At 36.9% G+C, this 21,465-nt stretch overlaps 1 protein-coding gene across 2 annotated transcripts in view; it reads right to left on the bottom strand.

Moving 5' to 3' along the window:
* Positions 1-21,465, bottom strand: part of NEK7 (NIMA related kinase 7) — a 158,264-nt gene that overhangs the window by 52,110 nt on the left and 84,689 nt on the right. For both annotated transcript variants that reach the window (XM_042925559.1, XM_042925560.1), the window contains exons 3-5: positions 20,859-20,999; positions 7,123-7,185; positions 5,303-5,413 (exon numbers count right to left, since the gene is read on the bottom strand). In XM_042925559.1, coding sequence (XP_042781493.1) covers positions 5,303-5,413; positions 7,123-7,185; positions 20,859-20,999 — 315 coding nt within the window. The remainder of the gene's footprint in view (positions 1-5,302; positions 5,414-7,122; positions 7,186-20,858; positions 21,000-21,465) is intronic.

Below are 21,465 nucleotides of genomic sequence, written 5' to 3'. Positions count from 1 at the left end.
AGCAAGTCCCCTTGAGACCGGAGTGCGAAGCAGCAAGAAACGGCTGTGATTGTTGTACAACCACCCAGGTTCACCTACTGGTCCCTGGAGCAGAGAAGTGTAACACAGGTAAGAGAATCAGGAGGAAGGAAAGAGAAAGAAAATAACCACCTTTTATGTATTCATTCATTCAACATATTTATTGAGTTGCTACTATCAGCCAGGCACCTCCCCGGAAACTGAAGGTGTCTACACCTTCTACAGCAGATACTTGCTGAGCACCTACTCTGTGCAGGGAGCTGTCCTAGACACTAGGGATATGTGAGGGCACAAAACAAAGATTCCTCCCTCTCAGAGCTTGTACTCTGGATCACCCAGGTCTAGTAAATCTTGACAAGCATTTTCACCCTCAATGGGAAACACAAGAAGGATTTAAAAACAGAGGTTTTTCTTTTCTTTCTTCCCTTCTCGCTTGTCTTACAGACCGATGGAGAAACAGATTAGAGAAATGGTGCCGGGAGCTGGAAGATTAGTTAAAAAGTTGCTGCCCTACAGGTGACAGATGAAGCTACTTTATACTACAGGGAGACAAATGGAAGTAGAGCAGGGTGGAAAATTTGAAAGACGTTTAAAAGAAAAAACTGAACTTGGTGAGGGACAGAAGTGTCAAAGAAGGAAAAAAAAAAAAAAAAAGAAGTGTCAAAGAAGAGTCCTGGGCTCTAGCATGCACAACTGGGCAGACTGGAACCGAGTATCAAGTTAGCATTGGAGGAGGAGGGTAGTCTGTGAGGATGATCGTGAACTTCTTTACAGACGTGTTGAGTTAACGTGAGTTCAGAACTGAAAGACAGCTCCAGACTAAAGACAAAAAGTTAGAAATCAACGGTGTACAGAAAGTAACTCAATCCACAGGCACGAATGACATCAACTATGAGGAAAGTATAAAGCAGAAAGGAAAAAAAAGTCAGGACTGAAACTTTTAAAACTCCATCATTAAAGGCCAAGAGATGAGAATGTGTCAGTTAAGAAGAATCAGAGTCTCCAGAGAGGCAGGAAGGAAACCAAGGCACTATGGGACTCAACAAGCCAGTGGGGGAGTCTTTTAAGAAGAAGCATAGGAACAACAGAGCCACGTGCAGCTGAGACATCAAGCAGAATGAGCACTGGTTGAAGTCCACTGGATTTAATGACAGAGGTCACTCAAGAGCCATTTCTTGTGGTGTTGGAAACAGGGTCAGGAGTGTCTCTCTGCAAAGGGAAAAAACAGAACCAGGGCAGTATGGAGGGAAAGGCAGGTGGAGGTGGGGGTGTAAGACTTAAGTCAGTAGTGTTTTCTTTCATCGTCTTACTTAAAATAGCAGCACCTCTCGCCTCTTTATTGTCCTTCTTTATCATAAAAAACATACATAAATGTAACCAGATATAAAAATATTCTACTCATGTGAAACTCCTTGGTCAAACTTTCTGTTATGGACATTGGAATACCTTTCTAGTGTGGCCATTATGCTGAGACTATTCTAAAGATCTATAGGTTTGACAATATAACTTTCAACCTTTAGAAGGTCTCCAAGATGATCTGGGAAATCTGACCCAGAATCCTTCTACCTTGGTGAGACAGACTAATGGTACCTACAGTAAAGGATAGGGTCATTAAAGGCTTATATAATGTCTATTAGACAGGAAGGAAGAATGATATCCCAATTCTCTAGAAAACTACCTCGGTTTGGGGGCACCTGGGTGGCTCAGTCGGTTAAGCGTCCGACTTCGGCTCAGGTCACGATCTCGCGGTCCGTGAGTTCGAGCCCCGCGTCGGGTTCTGGGCTGATGGCTCAGAGCCTGGAGCCTGCTTCCGATTCTGTGTCTCCCTCTCTCTCTGCCCCTCCCCCATTCATGCTCTGTCTCTCTCTGTCTCAAAAATAAATAAACGTTAAAAAAAAAATTTAAAAAAAAAAAAAAGAAAAAGAAAACTACCTCGGTTCTATTGAAGTACAATAAATTGCTCTATAAACTTATAACTTACTAGCAATCAGTTGGTATCTTTTATTTTTAAAAAAAGTTTCCTAAGTACTATTTTACATGATAGATACGTTCAAATTTTAGTCAGAGGCCCCAAGGATACTTCAAGAGGATAGTTATCGATTCTATAACTGTATGTTACTATTCATTACCAAACACAGAATCGATCTTACTACATTCCACTGGGTCAGCTGATAAAACAACTCTCTGAAAAAGTCAACTGAAGGCAAGATCCATTTAAGTAAGAGAACTGAGTTCATCATCACAATAAATATAAAAACACACCGGCAAATTTTTCCTCCCTCAGTGGCCTAAGAAATCTGAATCTGCTAAAGACACAGGTAACAGGGCTTCTTCTATAAGGTACTCTGATTGTGCACTAGTTTTCTCAAGTGGTGAAAGGACAGGAGAATTCTTCCAAGGTAAATGTTATGGGCTCAGGCATGCCTTGGCAATGGGTCAAGGACAGCGACCTGTATGTGTGGAGTAGCAGTAGCAAAGAAAAAAAACTAAACTGAAAAAGGGCAAAAATCTCTAGAGCACAATCAAAACCCCAAATCATCGATCTCTCAGCAGGGGCAAAACCTGACAACTGAAAACTGTACGTTTTTTTATCTGCCTTTGGTTGGTATTTGCCCAATAAAGATTTGCCCTCTTTGCTTCCCACTATAAATACTTAAATAACTCTTGCACTTAGAGTTTAAGCCAAGAATTTTATATTAATTGTCTCTCTTATAAGGACTATTTACATTTGCTTTTATGGGTCTCATCTTGATAGCTGTTTTGCAGATTTGGCGTTTGTGTGTTTGTATTTCTTTTTAAAATTAAAACCACAATTTTTTTTAATTGTTCATTAATTTGCAAAGACAGTTTGTGCTAGTGGTGGGAAGTCCCTAAAAGAGAAAATCAGATAACCGATTAAAGGTGAGTCACTCAAACCATGGGACTTGAAACAGAGTCAGTTTGATAGCATTCTGTGATAATAAAAAATATTACCTCCCTGTTATGCAGTATTTTTATAATTTAGAAAGCAACCTCAAAACTGCCTCCATCTTATGAATGAGGAAACTAATCCTAAGAGAAGTTAAGCAAGAGGAGAGTGTAAGTGGCTGACACTGACCTTCCACTGGAGACGAGGGAGCCTAACTACTGCTAGAGAACTGGTGAGTGCCTTGATCAGAAAATCTGTGCAGGCTTTGTGATGGAATGCAGATTTTGTGTGCATTAACATCTTCTGGGGAGAAGGTCAAGGGTTTTCATCTGATTTTTCAAAGGAGTTCTGTGATACAAAAATCTCTAAGGGCCATTAAGGGAAAACACATGTAATTTTGTATCAGAAGACAAACTTAATTTCACACACTAGTCCTTCTATTTACTAGTGATGATGACTGTCTTCTCTAAGTGTCAAATTTACCTGCCAGAGTCCTTGTGAAGAGTAAATATGGTAATGCATATAAAGCAACATTGTTTTTAAGAACTCCATGTGGCAGAGATTACTAGCTGCGCTCCAATATCTGTTGACCAAATATACAGTCAATGGCCAGATCATATAAAAATAGAACTTTGAACCACAACCTTCAGCAACCTGACCAGAAAACCTTTTATCCATAACAAACAACCCAGGACGCCAGCCTTCTATGTCAGACATGCAGGAAGCCAGACTGCTGTCTCTAGTGACAATCCAGGAAGCTGAACAGTAACTCTGTAACAATCAGCCCCAAATGCCCAGGACTTGATTAATAACTGACAGCTTCCCTAATTTTTGTTCCTGCTTCCAACTTAGGACAAACCAGAGAAAGCCAGATGATATGCCTCACTTCTGAGTAGCTCACCTATAGCTCCTTCAGGCCAGCAGCCTCTAATCAGGTCATACCTAAAGGCTTATTTTTCCCATTATAAAGATTTTCTAATTCCTCTGCCTGCCTATGAATCTCTAGTAAAATGTCAGTGACAATGGTTGACTCCCTTGCGTGCTATAGCAAGCTCAGAATAAAGAGCCTTGCTTTTCTCATTTAGTTGGTCTTCATTGATTTCCACTCTGTTCAACATGTCTTCCTGAATAGAAGTTTAGCTGGCACATGACCAGCCAAATGACGACTATATATTCCAGCCTCCCTTGACGCTACACATGTTCATAAGACCAAATTTTGGCCACTGGGATGAAGCTAAAAATGTTGTGTGGCAGTATCCAGCAATGTGCCTCAAGATACAGCTAGCAAGGGGCGCCTGGGTGGCTCAGTCGGTTAAGTGTCCGACTTTGGCTCAGGTCATGATCTTGCGGTCCGTGGGTTCGAGCCCCGCGTCAGGCTCTGTGCTGACAGCTCAGAGCCTAGAGCCTGTTTCAGATTCTGTGTCTCCCTCTTTCTCTGACCCTCCCCTGTTCATGGTCTCTCTCTGTCTCAAAAATAAATGTTTAAAAAAATTAAAAAAAAAAAAAAGATACAGCTAGCAAATATCCTATATCCCTACATGCCAGCAAAAGGGGACTTTATCAGCTATAAATAGGCTTGGTTTCTGAGAATTTGATAGATCAGAGCTGCCCTATTAGCCCCAGAATTTTATGTAACAGAAAAATATAATTAACAACAATAATAATACAGCACTAGCTCCCATTTGCATAGCCTTACTATGTGTGAGACACAGTTCTTATCTCTGAATAAATATCAATTAATCATTAACAACAATCCTATGAAGTAGGTTCTATTATTATTTTGTTTTTGAGAAACTGTGGTACACGAAAGTAACTTGCCTAAGGACAAGCAGTGTTTAGGACACTGTAATTTGAGGGTTTCTATAACTTGTAACTGAACTTAAACCAATTTATATGCTCTTAGAAAAGAAAGTTAAATAAACTTTTAAGTGGTTGAATCAGGGTTTGATGTGCAAGGTCTGAATGCAAAGCCCATTTTATTCTTTGATGAATCCCTCCTAGGAACAGGTCCAGATTCTCTAGAATCCCTTTCTGTTACCCTTTGCCTGATATCTACAGATACAGGATCAAGGGTGGTCTGTTCAGAGAAATCAAGCTGCAAAATTTTAACTTCAGCTTACAGAAGACAAATCTGTTGGTCTATTTCCAAGTTGGTTTCAGAGTGTTCACACACCTCAGTTGAAGTGTAAACGTCACCAGATAAACCAGCTTCAAAATCATAATCATCACTACGATCTGTCATTCACTACATATCTATCATATGTTAAAGTATGACAATGAGGTCTTTAAAGTATCTGATATACCTGTATGTTTAACAGACAATTTTTATCAGAAAAAATAAATATTTAGTTTACAAAAAACAAAACAAACCCTTACCTTTATCATTCTGGATAGATCACCAGCATCAGCTAATTCCAAAACTATGTTAAGTTCATTATCTTCAATGAATGATGCATAATATTTAATTACATTTGGATGGTTGAGTTGCTGATGGAAAAACATACAAACAAAAACAAACAAACAAACGGGCACCAGAAAAGTTTTTCAATTGTAAATTATCAAGAATCACTTATAGTTTCCTAACTGAAGAATAAACTTAGTTATTGCATTTCATTTTTAAGCTAGAAATCTTAACATGACATCATGTATATTTTTCTTTAAGCCAGTGAATTTTGAAACATGTATTGTAATTATTAAAAGTAAAAGTAGATACCAGTTTATTTTGATATTCTTTATTAGACATAATAGAAAGTTTGAAAACTTTTAGAAAGTTTGAAAGTACATATTACTATGTTCAATAAATATATAAATATAAATGAAGGGGAGGGTGGGTGATGGGTATTGAGGAGGGCACCTTTTGGGATGAGCACTGGGTGTTGTATGGAAACCAATTTGATAATAAATTTCATATATTGAAAAAAATATATAAATGAATGACATCATTAAAGCACCAATTGCTAAAAATTATATCTTCAAAATGGGAACTGTCATTACGGGTGCTCAGTGGTAAATAAAGTATCCCTACTCCGGTTTTGAAGTTGGCCTGATCCTTATGTAACTATAACCAGTGGTTTAAAACAAAACAAAATAAAAGGACATCAACTGTATCTAAATATAATTTTTACATCAAATGATATAAGTTTACCTATGGGGTTGAGTCATTAAATGATCCTAAGAAAAATTTGACGTTGCAAAAATATACACATCAGTCTATACACACGGACAATCCTTTTGTACAATCTTTTTGTTCAATCTTTAAACAAGATAACATAAGACAAATAGTTTCTCAAAGAAAATTATTCAAGAATTCTCCCAGATGGTATATACATGATTTTCTTCTCTTCTTTCTACTTACACGGTTTTCCTCCACATCTTCTATAATACTTCTCTATAACAATTTATATTTATTTTTAAAGCAGTTGCTTCATGGCCCAGGAAATAACTACAACTAACAGAACAGATGGAACGTGTGGTTCATTTTGATCTTACTCTTATCTTTTTTGATAAATCTGATTCATGTTAGGCACATACAAAAACGTATGGCATAAAAACATCCAAGTCTTATCTAGTAGCTGAAAACAGAACACAAGCTACATCATTCCTCAAGGAAATTTCACTAGAATAAAAGCAGTTTAGAGATAACTGAAATTTCAGTCGCATTCTTTGAGTGGATAAGAAACTGAAAAGCTAATTCTGACATACTCTTTACATCACCCTCTCTAAATCTGGGAAAATGTTACAGAAATATTATAAAAACCATGTACCCAGTTGGATCAGTCCACATTCTCAATATATTACATCTTGAGATATACATCTATATTATATCTTGAACTTTGGATAATACCAATACACATTTATGTTACTTAACCTTTAGAATACGTCTAATTGGGATGGTCAAGAAAAAATTTCTTCAATGTTTTATGCTCATTTTATTTCCTAGTTTGAAAAGCAGGGGGGTGGGGAGTGGGGGGAGCTAATTTTACCAAATGTCCCAATTAAATTATTTTATGATGAATCCAAAAGGTAACTACATTCTTCCATATAGTGAGATACAAATTTACATCATGTTGCTTAGAACCAATGCGGCCTAAGTTAAGTCTTAAAAATCTTTTTCCTTATAAGTGCAGTATTTTTATAAATCACTTTTATCAACAGGCTCAGCTATGTTAAAAATAGTCAATAGTTCATTTATTTACCTTAAGGAGATCAATTTCTTTGATACAATCAGCACGTGCTTTGGAATCCATTAAATCAAATATCTAAAAATAGAATCCAGAATTATTTAATAAATAATCTATGGTTCAAGAATAAACTAATAATCTATGGTTCAAGACACCACATAAATTCATTATAATACTTTACATATAGTTTATACACCTACTAAGAAATTTTCTTCCCGATTAGCATTTTAGGAGCTTTGAAAAACTGTAGGTATTTTATCTCATGTTACCTCCAGAGTTTACATTTTCCCTCCACAGGCAGTGAGCATTAAAACTGAGAAAAGAAGGGTGACTAGGTGGCTCAGTCAATTGAGCATCTGACTCTTGATATTGGCTCAAGTCATGATCTCATGATTCGTGGAATCGAGCCCCACATTGGGCTCTGTGCTAACAGTGTGGAGTCTGCTTGGGATTCTCTCTCTCCCTCTCTCTCTCTGCCCACCCCCCCCCACCCCTGCTCAAAATAAATAACGTTTCAAACAAATTTAAAAAATAACAATGAGAAAAGAGAACCACTAGACATTTCAAGCCTTAGGTTCAAATGAAACAGAATGGATGTTGTGATCACAATAAAGTAAGAGCTAACATGTATTGAACAATTAATATGTGTTAAACATATTACGTTAACTACATTAACTACCTCATTTAATTTTCATTTAATCCTTAAGAAGACAATATTTCCATCTTATAGATGAGGGAAAGTAGGTTTAGAAAGCGTAAGAAACTGACAAAAGTTCACACAGCTAATTAACGGAGCAGCCAGAATTTACTCTCAGAGTTTTCCAACTATATAACACCGGCTCTGAATGATTAATCTACACAATCAAATCATGTCTAAAAAGTCAAATGCACACCGTGACAGGGAAGCTATCACTCCAAACTGTTTCTTTGGAAAGAGCAGTGACAAAATCTTGCCCTTTTTAACAGTATGTCACAGATATACATACAACACGTAAACAGATCTACTCTTATCTGTGGAATTAAAATTTCCTAAGGGAGAGGAGCAATTAGGAAAAACTATCTAAAAAGGCTCCAGGGGGTAATAATGAGTAAAAGGTTGAGAAATATGGGTCTAATGTGAAAAGTATAAAAATATATAATATAATAAAATGGATATTAGGATGTGTCTGAAAACAAAGAACGCTATCAGTGCTCTAAGTGTGTGGAAAATAAATAAATAAATAAATAAATAAACAAATAAATAAACAAATAAGCAATATGCTAAATATTGGAGAATATATCTGGATAAGTCATGACTACAAGCTGGTTAAAACCCTAATCATAGGGGTGCCTGGGTGGCTAAATTGGTTGAGCATCCAACTCTTGCTTTCAGCTCAGGGTCATGATATCAAGCCCCACATCCAGCTTCATGCTGAGCATGGAGCCTGCTTGAGGTTCTCTGTCTGTCTCTCTCTCTCTCTCTCTCTCTCTCCCCACCCCCCCCTTCTCCTGCCCATCTCCCCCACTGCATGCTCTCTCTCTCTCTCTCTAAAGGAAAAAAAAAAAAAAAAAAACCCTAGTCATATAACAAAACAACTTTAATGACATTTATAGTCATCAACTTGACCAAGTCCTCCTGATTCAGACTGCCAATATGTTCCAGGAAAAGTAGGTATATAACCTGAAAGGAGTGGCAGTCATGATCCAAGTCTTTTTGACTCCAGCAGAAATTATTGAACACCTACTAGAGGGTGTAGCCTCTTATATATGCTGCTACAATCTTTACCATGTTCCTATAAGGTAGGTAGTACTGGCTTCAATTTAGAAAAAGGACTGAGACTCAGAGAGGTTAAATATATGCTTATGGTTGTAAAATTAGTAAGTGACAGAACAAGCACTTGAATCCAGATCGTTCCAGCTCTGGAGTCTGTTTTCGTGAATAGCCTAGACTCTTGTGAAGTCCAATACATATACAACTAACTAATAAGTACTAAAATACATGTGTGTGCAAAGTGCAGTATGAGAAATCTAAAGAAAGAATCTCCAGGGCACCTGGGTGGCTCAGTTGGTTGAGCGTCCGACTTCAGCTCAGGTCATGATCTCACACTAAGTGAGTTTGAGCCCCATGTCGGGCTCTGTGCTGACAGCTCGGAGCCTGGAGCCTGCTTCAGATTCTGTGTCTCCCTCTCTCTCTGCCCCTCCCCTGCTCAAGCTCTGTCTCTCTCTGTCTCAAAAATAAATAAAAACATTAAAAAAAAAATCTAAAGAAGGAATCCCCATGTGAGGAGTGGGTAACATTAAAGCTGAACTTTGAAAAAATTGTTAAGATTCTGCTAGCCAGAAATAACAGATATCTAAGGCATAAAAGAAAATACAGAATATGGGGGAATAAATACAACTTATAAGAGGAAATGTTTGCTTACTATCATTTTTAACATCCAAACATGCATGTAGTTCTAATTTTCCCTTAATTAAAAAAAATTAAGGAAAATATAAATAAAATTTTTAAACAAAAAATTGGCAAAATCACTTTCTTAAAGAATTTTAGCTTGTGCTCACTCTTCCATTTCTTGTACAAATGTATGTGTGTTTTAGATAGTGAAAACAGAGGCAGTATGCATTATATATGCTTTTTCACCTGACTTACAGCAAAATACTTCTCATATTTCTACATAGTCTTCAACTTTATTTATTTTTATTTATTTATTTTCTAATGAAAAGTTTTAATATCAAATTTATGTTTTTCAAGTTTTAATGTGAAATAGCTAAGAACTGCACTACCCATAAAGACAATTAACATAAATAAATTGGCTCATTCTTGCTTTCTTTCATTCACAAAACTGTGTTGTCAACTTACTAGATTTTACCATGGATACAAACAAGAAAACAAGTTTGCAGTCCTAAAGATGCACACTGCCAGATGCAGAATGCAACCTGGAACAAAGGAAATGAACACACAATCTACTCAGCACTACTCGTACAAAGTGATGTGAGACCCTCAAGGGGATGGAGTATGTCTGGTAGGGATTATATGTGCAGGAAAGCAGAATACTTCAGAAAGGTTTCTTATAGACAGACTTCAAGCTGTATTACAAAGCTGTAATCATCAAGACAGTATGGTACTGGCACAAGAATAGACACTCAGATCAATGGAACAGAATAGAGAACCCAGAAATGGACCCACAAACGTATGGCTAACTAATCTTTGACAAAGCAAGAAAGAATATCCAATGGAATAAAGACAGTCTCTTCAGCAAGTGGTGCTGGGAAAACTGGACAGCGACATGCAGAAAAATGAACCTGGACCACTTTCTTATACCATACACAAAAATAAACTCAAAATGGATGAAAGGCCTAAATATAAGACAGGAAGCCACCAAAATCCTCGAGGAGAAAGCAGACAAAAACCTCTTTGACCCTGGCTGCAGCAACTTCTTATTCAACACATCACCAGAAGGAAGGGAAACAAAAGCAAAAAAAAACCACTGGGACCTTATCAAAATAAAAAGCTTCTGCACCACGAAGGGAACAATCAGCAAAACTAAAAGGCAACCAACGGAATGGGAGAAGATATCTGCAAACCACATATCAGATAAAGGGTTAGTATCCAAAATCTATAGAGAACTTATCAAACTCAACACCCAAAAAACAAATAATCCAGTGAAGAAATGGGCAAAAGACATGAATAGACACTTCTCCAAAGAAGACATCCAGATGGCCAACCAACACATGAAAACCAACACATATGACTTCACCATATGAGGACTTTAAGATACAAAACAGATGAACATAAGGGAAGGGAAGCAAAAATAATATAAAAACAGGGAGGGAGAGAAAACATAAGAGACTCTTAAACATGGAGAACAAACAGAGGGTTACTGGAAGGGTTGTGGCAAGGAGGGGATGGGGTAAATGGGTAAGGGGCATTAAGGAATCTACTCCTGAAATCATTGTTGCACTATATGATAACTTACTTGAATGTAAATTGAAAAAAAAAATAAATTAAATTAAAAAATAATAAAATATATTTTTTTAAAAAAAGAAAGATTTCTTATAGAAATAAGTAAAATCAAAAGTTCATTACTTTTGCTTCATTAAATTGCTTCATACTTAGCAATTTCTTCTTTTTAATTAATTTATTTTTGAGCGAGAAAGAGAGAGGGAGAGCAAGCTAGTGGGGGAGGGGCAAAGAGGAAGGGAGAGAAAGAATCCTAAGCAGGCTCCAAGCTGTCAGCACAGAGCCCTACATGGGGCTCGATCCCACAAACCATGAGATCACGACCTGAGCTGAAATCAAGGGTTGGACACTTAACCAAATGAGCCACCCAAGCATCTCTACACTCAGCAATTTCATATAAAAAGGCACACATTCCTCAAATTGCCAAATGATGGCAGAAAAATTGGTATTACTTATGTAACAAGTTAAATAATAAATATTAATGTAAACAAAATTTTGAACTTGATATTAGTATAGTTATGAAATATACACAGAGAGACTATTTATGGTTAAAAATCAAAATGGCAAGAGAAATAACTGATTCTCACCAAATCATGAATGCTAATGCCATTCTTAGGACCTCCTAGTCACAATGGACTTGATATAATTGAAAGAAATGCAGGGAAATACAAAATGTTAAATGTCTTAGATTTTAAAGGAATTCCTGAAAACTTTTTTTTTTAATGAAAAAGAGAAAGGTTCATTCTGGTACTAGTAATTAAAATGAAGAAAATCATAAACTTGGAGACATGTATAAATCTAACCTCCCAATAATCAATGTATCTATGATGGGAAAAATACTTAAAAGGCAAAGCTAGTGAATGAGATGAGAAAAAGATGTGTCCAAGTGCTTTAGGAAACTCCAAATAGACACAACATAGCAAGATGGAAGTGTGCTCCACAGAAATCATGAATTTCTAATTCAAATTATAACTAATTTAGTACTACAAATTAACTTTTATTTTTAACTGAATTTTCAATAATATCAAAGTCTTTCCTTATTCACTGAGAGATAAGCATGGCTGGCACATTTGAGGCAAAACTAAAATCTGAACCAAATACATTTATAAATACATTTAATCAGAAATTCATTAGTATCTTATCTTTCTTTTTCTCTCAGCCAGCAAGTCAAGACAAAAATAAAAACTGGAGATTTAGATCAAATCATTCCCAGACATAGATTCAAGACTGTCTGATTTCATGAGCAAGAAAAGACAACACACAAGGAAAAACAAAATCTAGAGTTTGTAAAAATAGCTTTCATAGGATATTTACAAGCTTTGCTCCAGAAGCCATCTTTTTGAGCTCTACTCAAGTTTCTTTGGGTTTTTAGTACACTTGGTAAGAGCAAAGTTACTAACAGTGTTTAGGCAAGTACTGGCTAATAAATTCTCAGTACTTTCTGAATCATTTTTAAAAGTTTTCTTTTGTCATCTTCAAATTTTGCCAAAAATTACTCATGACTGATGAAACTGAAAAGGATAACACCGGATATCTTTAAGAGGAAAAAGAGGACCTTCAAGTAACTTAACAGAAATGTCCTTGAAAAGGCATATGTCAATTTGTTAGGAAAAAAAAAAAAAACAACAACACTTAAAATGTAGCAATGAAAGTACTTAAAAATTATATACTAAGGAAGCTTGAAAAACCTGGTATATCTCACTTTAAATAGATATTACATAAATAAAAATCTTACCCAAATATTCCCTAGGCCTCCCCAGCTTTATAGAGCATGACTAAATGAACTGAACTGTCCCTAAATTGAGTCACTGTACTCCATATGACAAAACCTCAGTCACCCCTGGATTATGCCTTTCTTCATCCCAGTGTTCTTGCCTTCTTTACCTGGTGCCATAGTGATGCTTCCATCCCTTATTCCAACTGACCAGTGGCTGTACAGACCATTCCCTAACCATTGTTGGAGTGAGGGGAGAGGAGCTTTAAGGAATATTTTTATTATCAGCCTGTACATTTCTGGTTCTCTTACTTGTTGACTGGTAGGCAGACTTTCCTTTCCAGAGCCGGTCTCTCTTATTTGAAGGTGTACAAAGGTACATTGGAAGCTGTGAATGAGAATGTGGCTACAGGAGAACCGAAGGACCCAAAATTATAACTGTGGAAAGTGCCCCATAAAGGGTTAGGAAAAGAAAAGCCATTGAAAGGGACAGAAAAGGGATACCTGGAGAGGGAGGAGAATCAACATTGTGTAATCGCAGGGTGCTTGGGTAGCTCAGACTTTCCCTTCCAGAGCCTGTCTCTCTTATTTGAAGGGGTAGAGGATGAGTGGGGGGTGGGGGTGGGAGAGTAAAACAATCCACAGCACGAGCGCTGTGAACTCTCTAGATATAAACCACAATCATTGAACAAGTTAACGTCCAAATAATTAAGGTCTCTACCACCAGCACTTCCCTGACTAAATACAGAGGCACTTAAAGGGTGGAGAGACTGGGATGGAGGAGGAGGGGCAAAGCATTAAGCAAGGTGAGTGCAGGAAGAGTTCTACACTGATGCCAGAAACTTGCTCTCTTTATAACACCAAGGCCTAGGATCTAGCTTCTGTCAGCCTTTCTCTCTTAATGCATCAACATGTTTGAACTGCAAATTATAAGACAGGCCTCAATTTCTTTCTTGTGGATTCCTTAAGGTCCTGGCAAATGGTGGTATAGAACTAGATACCTGTGAGTGTCACTAATTACTCTTTGACTATTAAAAACTTTTGTTTCCAAAGAAATGCCTTTTAACTCAACAGGCTAGCAGTGATCCAACCTCGAGGAGTCCATCAGGAAGCCCTGTTCGATAGGTTTCCTCAAAATTAAAAACAAAAACAAAACAAAACAAAACTCTAAAAATTATCACAGGAAATTCACTTTTATTCTAATATTATTCTAAATTATTCTAAATTTATTCTGAGACTAAAGCTCAGCAAAACTTAGTCAGGGCCTGTATAGATTAAGAAGCTACCCTATGAAGGTATGTTGGAAGCTGTGAATGAGAATGTGGCTATAGGAGAACCGAAGGATCCAAAATTATAACTGTGCCCCATAAAGAGTTAGGAAAAGAAAAGCCATTGAAGGGGACAGAAAAGGGATACCCAGAGAGGGAGAAGAATCAAGAGTGTGTAATCCCAGGGGTGCCTGGGTGGCTCAGTTAAGCATCCAACTTCGGCTCAGGTCATGATCTCATGTCCATTGCTTGGTACCATGTTGACTCTTTTGAGACCATGCCTCACTCCATGGCACTCAGTCAGCCCTCTCGGTCCATCGCTTACCCTGCACTTACCTTACTCCTTCTGTAGTTAAATTCCCACTTCTCTTCCATCCCCTGTTTCCAACAAAAGTTGTTCTTTGACCTCATCTTGATTACCATGCATTCATTATTTCATTTTCTTCAGACCTCTTATTCAAGGTCTGATCTCAGTTGTTAACTCTCTTGGACCTTTGTCAGCTATTTGAGCAATACAGATGCCTCCACTTTAGAATCTCTCTCTGTCTTGCTAATTCCCAGTCATGGTTAATTTCCACTGTGTATGACTTCATTTCTCTATTCACATGTTATCATTGTTCCATGTCCCATGGCATGGAAGGGTTCAGGGTATTTCTTGGAGTTTTGCTTGGAGTTCCCCTTACTCTTGGACATGTTGTACTCTCTTACACTTCCCATTTGAATGCATTTTAAGCACAGTATAGGAAGAACCACAGATCAGCAGATACGCGATTACAATGCCCACAGTGGAAGTTAAAAATGACTACTCGGAAGCTGCTGCCTCTTGGTGTATGCACTTGGTGTATTTTCCACCATGCTCGATGGAAAATGCCATCTCCTGTTTGACACAAAGTCTTTGCTGTCTGCTTTGCTTTCACAAACTGCATAGCTGTTCTAATTCATCTGGTCTTAACTCTACCTGTGCGCTGGATGGATTTTTCATCTCTGCTTCCTTTGAGGCTTTTTTTTTACCAGTTGCCCCATTTCTCCCCAAACAGCCTTCCTTCTCTGCCTGTAATAGCATCCTTTGACTTTCATACTGACACCTGTGTAGAATAATCTGTTGCTTCAACACCTGCAGCTTCTTAAAACTCACCTCTTGTGTTTTCTGGGAGTACACACTCTTTTATATATATATATATATATATATATATATATATATATATATATATATATTTTTTTTTTTTTTTTTTTTTTTTTTAAATGTTTGCTTATTTTTGAGAAAAACAGAGACAGAGTGCAAGTGGGGGAGGGGCAGAGAGATGGAGATACAGAATCGGAAGCAGGCTCCAGTCTCTGAGCTGTCAGCACAGAGCCTGATGCGTCATTTCCTTCTTACCTATAATTATTTGCCTTACTGTCTATCCACCCCCTCTCAACAAAAATGTTGAACTCAGCTGTATCCCACTGTCAAATCCAGTGCCTGCCATATAGTAAGTCCTTGATAAATATTAAATGAGCATATCAAAAGTCTTCAACAGCATAAATAAAAAGTTACTTCAACTATATATATTCACTAGCCTTGGCCAGTAGAAGAGTTTATCATTTAAAAATTTTAAGATAAACCCATACAATCAAAACTTGGGTTAGCACAATAACAACCCTGAGACACCATAAGATGCTAAAGAAAAAACACTGTGAAACATCAAAAAAGGACAAAGAACTAAATTATTTCATCGATGTCCATTATCTCATTTAAATATTTCAATGTTGATAATCTATTTATGCCACGTATGGTAATTCATTATAACTCCAAAATGTTGTTAACTAGAATGCCTTATTCTCTAAACTTTCAAGAAAACTAAAAATCTGCTCTTTTTCTTATATGCCTTTTTCTCACTTGCAAGTACAAATAAATAAAAATAAGAAGCTTTCATTTTTAAGATAAAAGCTTGTGTCTCCTTAACAAGTAAACACATCAATTATTAAATTATTCTTCAATTTAAAAAAATATAATATATAGATTATTCTTACAAATACTTTCCAATTTTCATTTGTTCAAATAACTATTGGAAGGTTCACAGGAAATCCAAAGAGATTAAATAACGAAGCTGATAAAAGCTGCAGGAAATTCAGTAATCACAGTGAATACTGAAAGAGACTGAATATATAGTTGTAGAGATTATGAATGCATTATAATCAGTATGCATTATGGAAGAAGTTATCATTGTTCACAAATTTCTAAATGCAAGTAATCCCAACTTCTAATTACGTGAAAACATACAGAACCTAGAAACTAAAATTGACATATGTTAAAAAAAAAAAGTTATGTTCATCAATATACTTTAAAAAGTGATATTCTTGATGAATGCTTTATAATAATAATCAAATATAAATACAGCAGTAAATATCAAAGAGTATTTGTCCCTTCAAGAAGTTGTTTTGAGATCACTTGGATCAAAAGGGTAAATTTGAACAAAACATATTATCACCTTATCTTTGTAAGTACCATACAAAAGTACTTTCCATTCATTCTAATGAATGTCAATGACAATGGATGTCCCACAGAAAAACAGCGTTATCTGGACATAAAACTTAAGAGTAAGCAAAGAGAACTTAAGCACTAACAAACCAAGGATCAAAATGTTTCACCTACTATTAGAAAATTAGGGTAACAAAAAAATCAAAGGACTGAGACACAGTAAGACCCAAAATTCATACTACAGTACTATCGTAAGACTAGTAAAATAAAAATCAATTCCAATTACATAGCTCTAATCAATGAACTAAGAAGCATGATATAGAGATTTCATGTACCAGATCAAAACAATTCTTTTGATAGTCTCCCAACACAAAGAACTGAGGTTCTGAGACCCAGCTCACAGCCTCTATGAAGACTTTTCCCAACCTCCTCTCACCCATGTTCTTGGAGGCTGCTCCCATGCCGGTGCCTATCCTGTGACTTCAGATTGGTCTCTGTTGCACTTCTATTCGAATCCCATGACTCCCGTTATTTATCTTAAATTCCCAAGGCCTTCCCCCCTGTCCACCGAACACTAGGTGATCAATATATCAACAGTAGGTGGACTGAGTGAATGAGCAATAGTGAGGGAAGCGGCAAAGAAAGGAAACAGCAAGAGACGGAAGCCATCTCGGCAGATGGAATTGCAAAAAAGTCACATCAGTTAAGGCACCATCTTAATTTTGGCCAATGAATCATGATGGGATATGAGTACATTTTCAAAAAGATTGGTAAATGTTGTCATATACTGTTGGCTCTCAGATCTCCGATTTCAAAGTCACATGCATTCAGTATACTCTTCTTTCCACACACAGACAACAGGCAAACCTGTAGGAAAGTCACCAGAGGTTAGGACATTGCTTTATTTTTTTTTTTTTTTAAGGGTTTTGAAAAAGTAAAACTTGGTTATGTGGGACAAAGTAAAGAAATGCTTTGAAAATGAAGCTGAGGAAGCCTGGATGGTAACTCTAACGTGTCTCCTTAACGATTTATAAGCAGAAAAGTGAATTATAAAAGCGAGCACAGTATTCAGGAAGGGTTCTAGCAGAGCTGGGAACAGTAATACAGCTCTTCAGCCAAGTAACCTCACCTCAAAATAACAAGATGCATGAGGAAAGTCAGTATTTGACTATGAAGTTTTTGAGGAGGGCCTAAGAGTCTTCAGAAAGGAAGGCAGTCTGGTTAACAATATTTTAAACATTTTCATTTCAAGCTACAGAGAATTTTTTAAGGAGGGAGCATGGGATTTACTGTTCAGCACAAGTGTAATACATCACCAAAATCAATAACATATCTGAAATGCAAATACATTTCTCCTCACAGAGGCTAAGACACTATTCCCTAATTAAATAAGCGAGGAATATCTTCACGACATCACCTCTGTTCTATAAAGAAGTTACGTTTAAACTAGAAGATGCCACAATATCAACACTTGATAAAGCAGAGACAAACAACATAACCCAAAGGGACAAATGCTAACTCCTCACGGCAGGAGACTGTTGACTGAGGTTTATCACGGTGCAAAATGGGAACAGGTGGAGGGGGCATCTGATACTGAATGGAAATATGATTGCCCATATTAACTCACATCGTCCTTTCAAATTCCTAATCAAAAGAAAAATACAGACAAGAAACAACTCAGATGGCACTGTGAGAGAACTAGAAGAGCTTTTGTTCTTTCCTCCTCTCTCCCTCTTTTCCTCCTTTCTTCCCTCCTTGTCTAAGTATTTTTTATGACGAAATCCTGTGATTTAAAACGCAATCGTTAGAGGTGGAATGGAGCCTTGTCTGTTTTTCTACACTCAGAATCAGTGGGAAGGTGGAGAAGGAGGCCTCCAGGGACCTCCAAATGATTTCTCACTCCATCTATCCTCCGGCCTTCATGGCCTGCGGCATGTCAGCAGCTGTCTTCTTTCCAGTCCATTCTGTGTGTTAAGGTTGTAATTTTATTTTGAAAAGAATGAATTTTGAAGATCGTCCCTCGATTTGAGAATCTGTAGTGAATCCTTACTTTCCTAGTCTTCAAATTCCTGTTCAGTGCTCTCCACAATCTGCTCTCACACTGATAGCCTGGCCCAGGTTCTGATTCTACCCACCGCTCAAACGGACACCTCCATTCTGCAGACTCCTATTTAAATCAGGAATCCATGCCACAGGGTTCACATGTAATTGTTCCACAAAGACTCTTTTTCCTCTGGAGTGCAGGAATAATATGACTACCTTCTCTTTTATTTCTCTCAGTGCCTAGAGTTGCATAGTAGAAATTCAATAAATACATTTTTAAAATGGGTCAGAGTTCTTTTGTAAGGGAATAGTCCTTCCAAAGACATCTGCTTTGTGAACATTAATATCTGCATTCTATATTCTATTTTTCTTAAGCTGTAAGTGGTATATAAAAAGAAAGAACACTCTCATAAGCTACTCTCATAAGCTGCTGGTGAAAGTCAACCCATCCCACTATGGCAAATAACCCGGTATCAACTTAGAGAACCAACCACATGCATTCCCTGTGGCTCGTCATTTCCATTCCCAGGCATACACAAAAGAGAAAGACTGGCATGCGTGTACCAGGAAAGGCTCTTAAGAAAACCACAAAGTATTGTTTATAATAGTAAACAACTTATAAACAACCCAAACAGCAAGCAGCATGTAACAAGAGCAATGGAACATGACATAACAGTCACATGCACCAACAGGTGACAATAGTTATTTAAAGTTCAAAAAATGCAAAGCAAACAATAAATTTATTTAGATATTTATACAGACGTGGGGAAAACTATAAAGAAAAGCAAAGGAATGTTAAAACACAAAATTCCACATATGGTTACCTCTGAGGGAAGGGAGTAGCAAATCTAGATCAAAAATTTTTTCTAATGTTGTATTTCTTAAGCCAGGTGATGTATACAAGGGCATTTCTATTATTTTTTTATATCTAATATGCGCCACATAACGTCTTCTATAAACATTTAACATTTCCTTAAAAATGTAAGTGAAAACTGCTCATCTCTATAATAGCTGTTGCCAAGTATACTGATCCTTTAAGAAGTTGCAAAAAAGAGGTGCCTGGGTGGCTCAGTCAGCTAAGTGTCCAACTTCAGCTCAGGTCATGATTTCACGGTTCGTGGGTTCGAGCCCCACATCAGGCTCTGTGCTGACAGCTCAGAGCCTGGAGCCTGCTTCAGATTCTGTGTCTCCCTCTCTCTCTGCCCCTCCCCCGCTCATGCTTTCTTTCTCTCTCTCTCTCTCTCTCTCTCTCTCTTTCAAAATAAATATTTATATATACATACATATATATATATATATATATGTATATACACACACACATACACATATATATGTATGTATATGTAAAGAAGTTACAAAGTTACAAAAAAATAATAAGAGGAAACTTTGGTCTCACAGGTCACTACACAGAAAAGATATATCAGGGTTGTGGAATCAAATGGGAAGTCCATGGGCAAGTGTGAACAATAACTACCTTATGTGAAAAATGTGAAGCAAAGCTGAATGATGTCAAACATACTCTAAGGCAGAAAGACAAGTACTGTCTAGACCAGAGGGCAAGTGAAGTTACACTTTCTAGACTCGTTAGGACAAGTGAAACTTCTAGGGCTCTGGCAAGTACATTTCAGTGGAACTAGGACGCTAGACTTAGGGTAGGACTTGTAAGGGGTGCTGGAGCAAGAAAAACGAATCTGAGGGAAACAAGACAAAAAGTCAGGACTGAAGAGCAAAACTGCTTCCAGAATGATACAAACACAAGATGGAAAATTTCAAACAGGTTATCAATCCTCTGTTTGCATCTACTTCATTCTTTTTGTAATTTTCCAGTAAATCAAGCTCACTTCGTTTTTCTTTCATTTACTGCCACTGTGGTTCTCCACATTAATTTAACACCCCACCCTAATCCTGAATGCCACTTACTAACTTCAGGCAATACATTTTGTAAAGTCTACTTTCCTATCGTGAGGCCTATAGCCACAGCCAAGGATGTGACATCTAGTTACATGTCCGGTTAGGAGCAGGTGGTGATAACTCAAATCTGCCTCTTAAAATCTAGAGTTGTAAAAGCTTTTCTAGGATCATTCCAGTCATTACTGAACCTAGGTGAACAAAACCAGCTCAATTTTTAAAGCCTAGAAGTAATATTAAAATTAAAAATTAATTTCTACTGTGTACTACACTCAATTCAAGCTTTTAAAGTATAATTTTTATTCCTTTCTAGCATTCTCAAGACTGTCATTATCCAATCATTTAGGACATACTTTCCTGTATTTATTATTCACATAGTATAATTTTACATTGATTTACATAGAATTAAAATCATCTTACCTGCACTTTTTTTAAAGCTACTGGTACTCCATCCAAGAGACAGGCTGCTCTATAAACTTCACTAAATTGCCCGCGACCAATTTTCTTTTCTATTCGAAAGTTGGCTAATGTATTATAGCCCATATCCGGTCTTAAGGCCTTCTGTAATTAAAAAAATCGGAAAAGTTTTCAATCACACAATAGTCACACAATTATTGATTGTTTTCACATAAGTAGGTAACACCTACGGTAAGCTCGCAGACATCCATTCATTCAACCAGTATTTATTGAGCCCTTCATGCTAGGCACTGTTCTGTGTACCAGAGATACAGTAGCAGACCCAACAGATGATAATCTCTACACTCAAAGAAAAGTTCTGGCAGGGAAGAAAAGTAATAAACAGGGTAAACATAAAAAAATATATATATACAGTATGTGAGATAGGAAGGGCAAACAAAAAAAAATAAACCAAGGAAAAAGGATATGAAGTGTCAGGGAATGAAGATTTTGAAATTTTCGATAGGAACTCTATAAAATTATCTTCAGTTCATAGAATACAAACTTGTCCCACTCAATCTAGTACTCCTTTGACATTTGTTTTCTTTTTCAAAGTATCTTTAACTTGAAA

Source organism: Panthera leo, chromosome F3 (genome assembly GCF_018350215.1).
Source record: "Panthera leo isolate Ple1 chromosome F3, P.leo_Ple1_pat1.1, whole genome shotgun sequence".
NCBI classification, from domain to species: domain Eukaryota; kingdom Metazoa; phylum Chordata; class Mammalia; order Carnivora; family Felidae; genus Panthera; species Panthera leo.
This window is presented reverse-complemented; position numbering and strand designations above follow the sequence as displayed.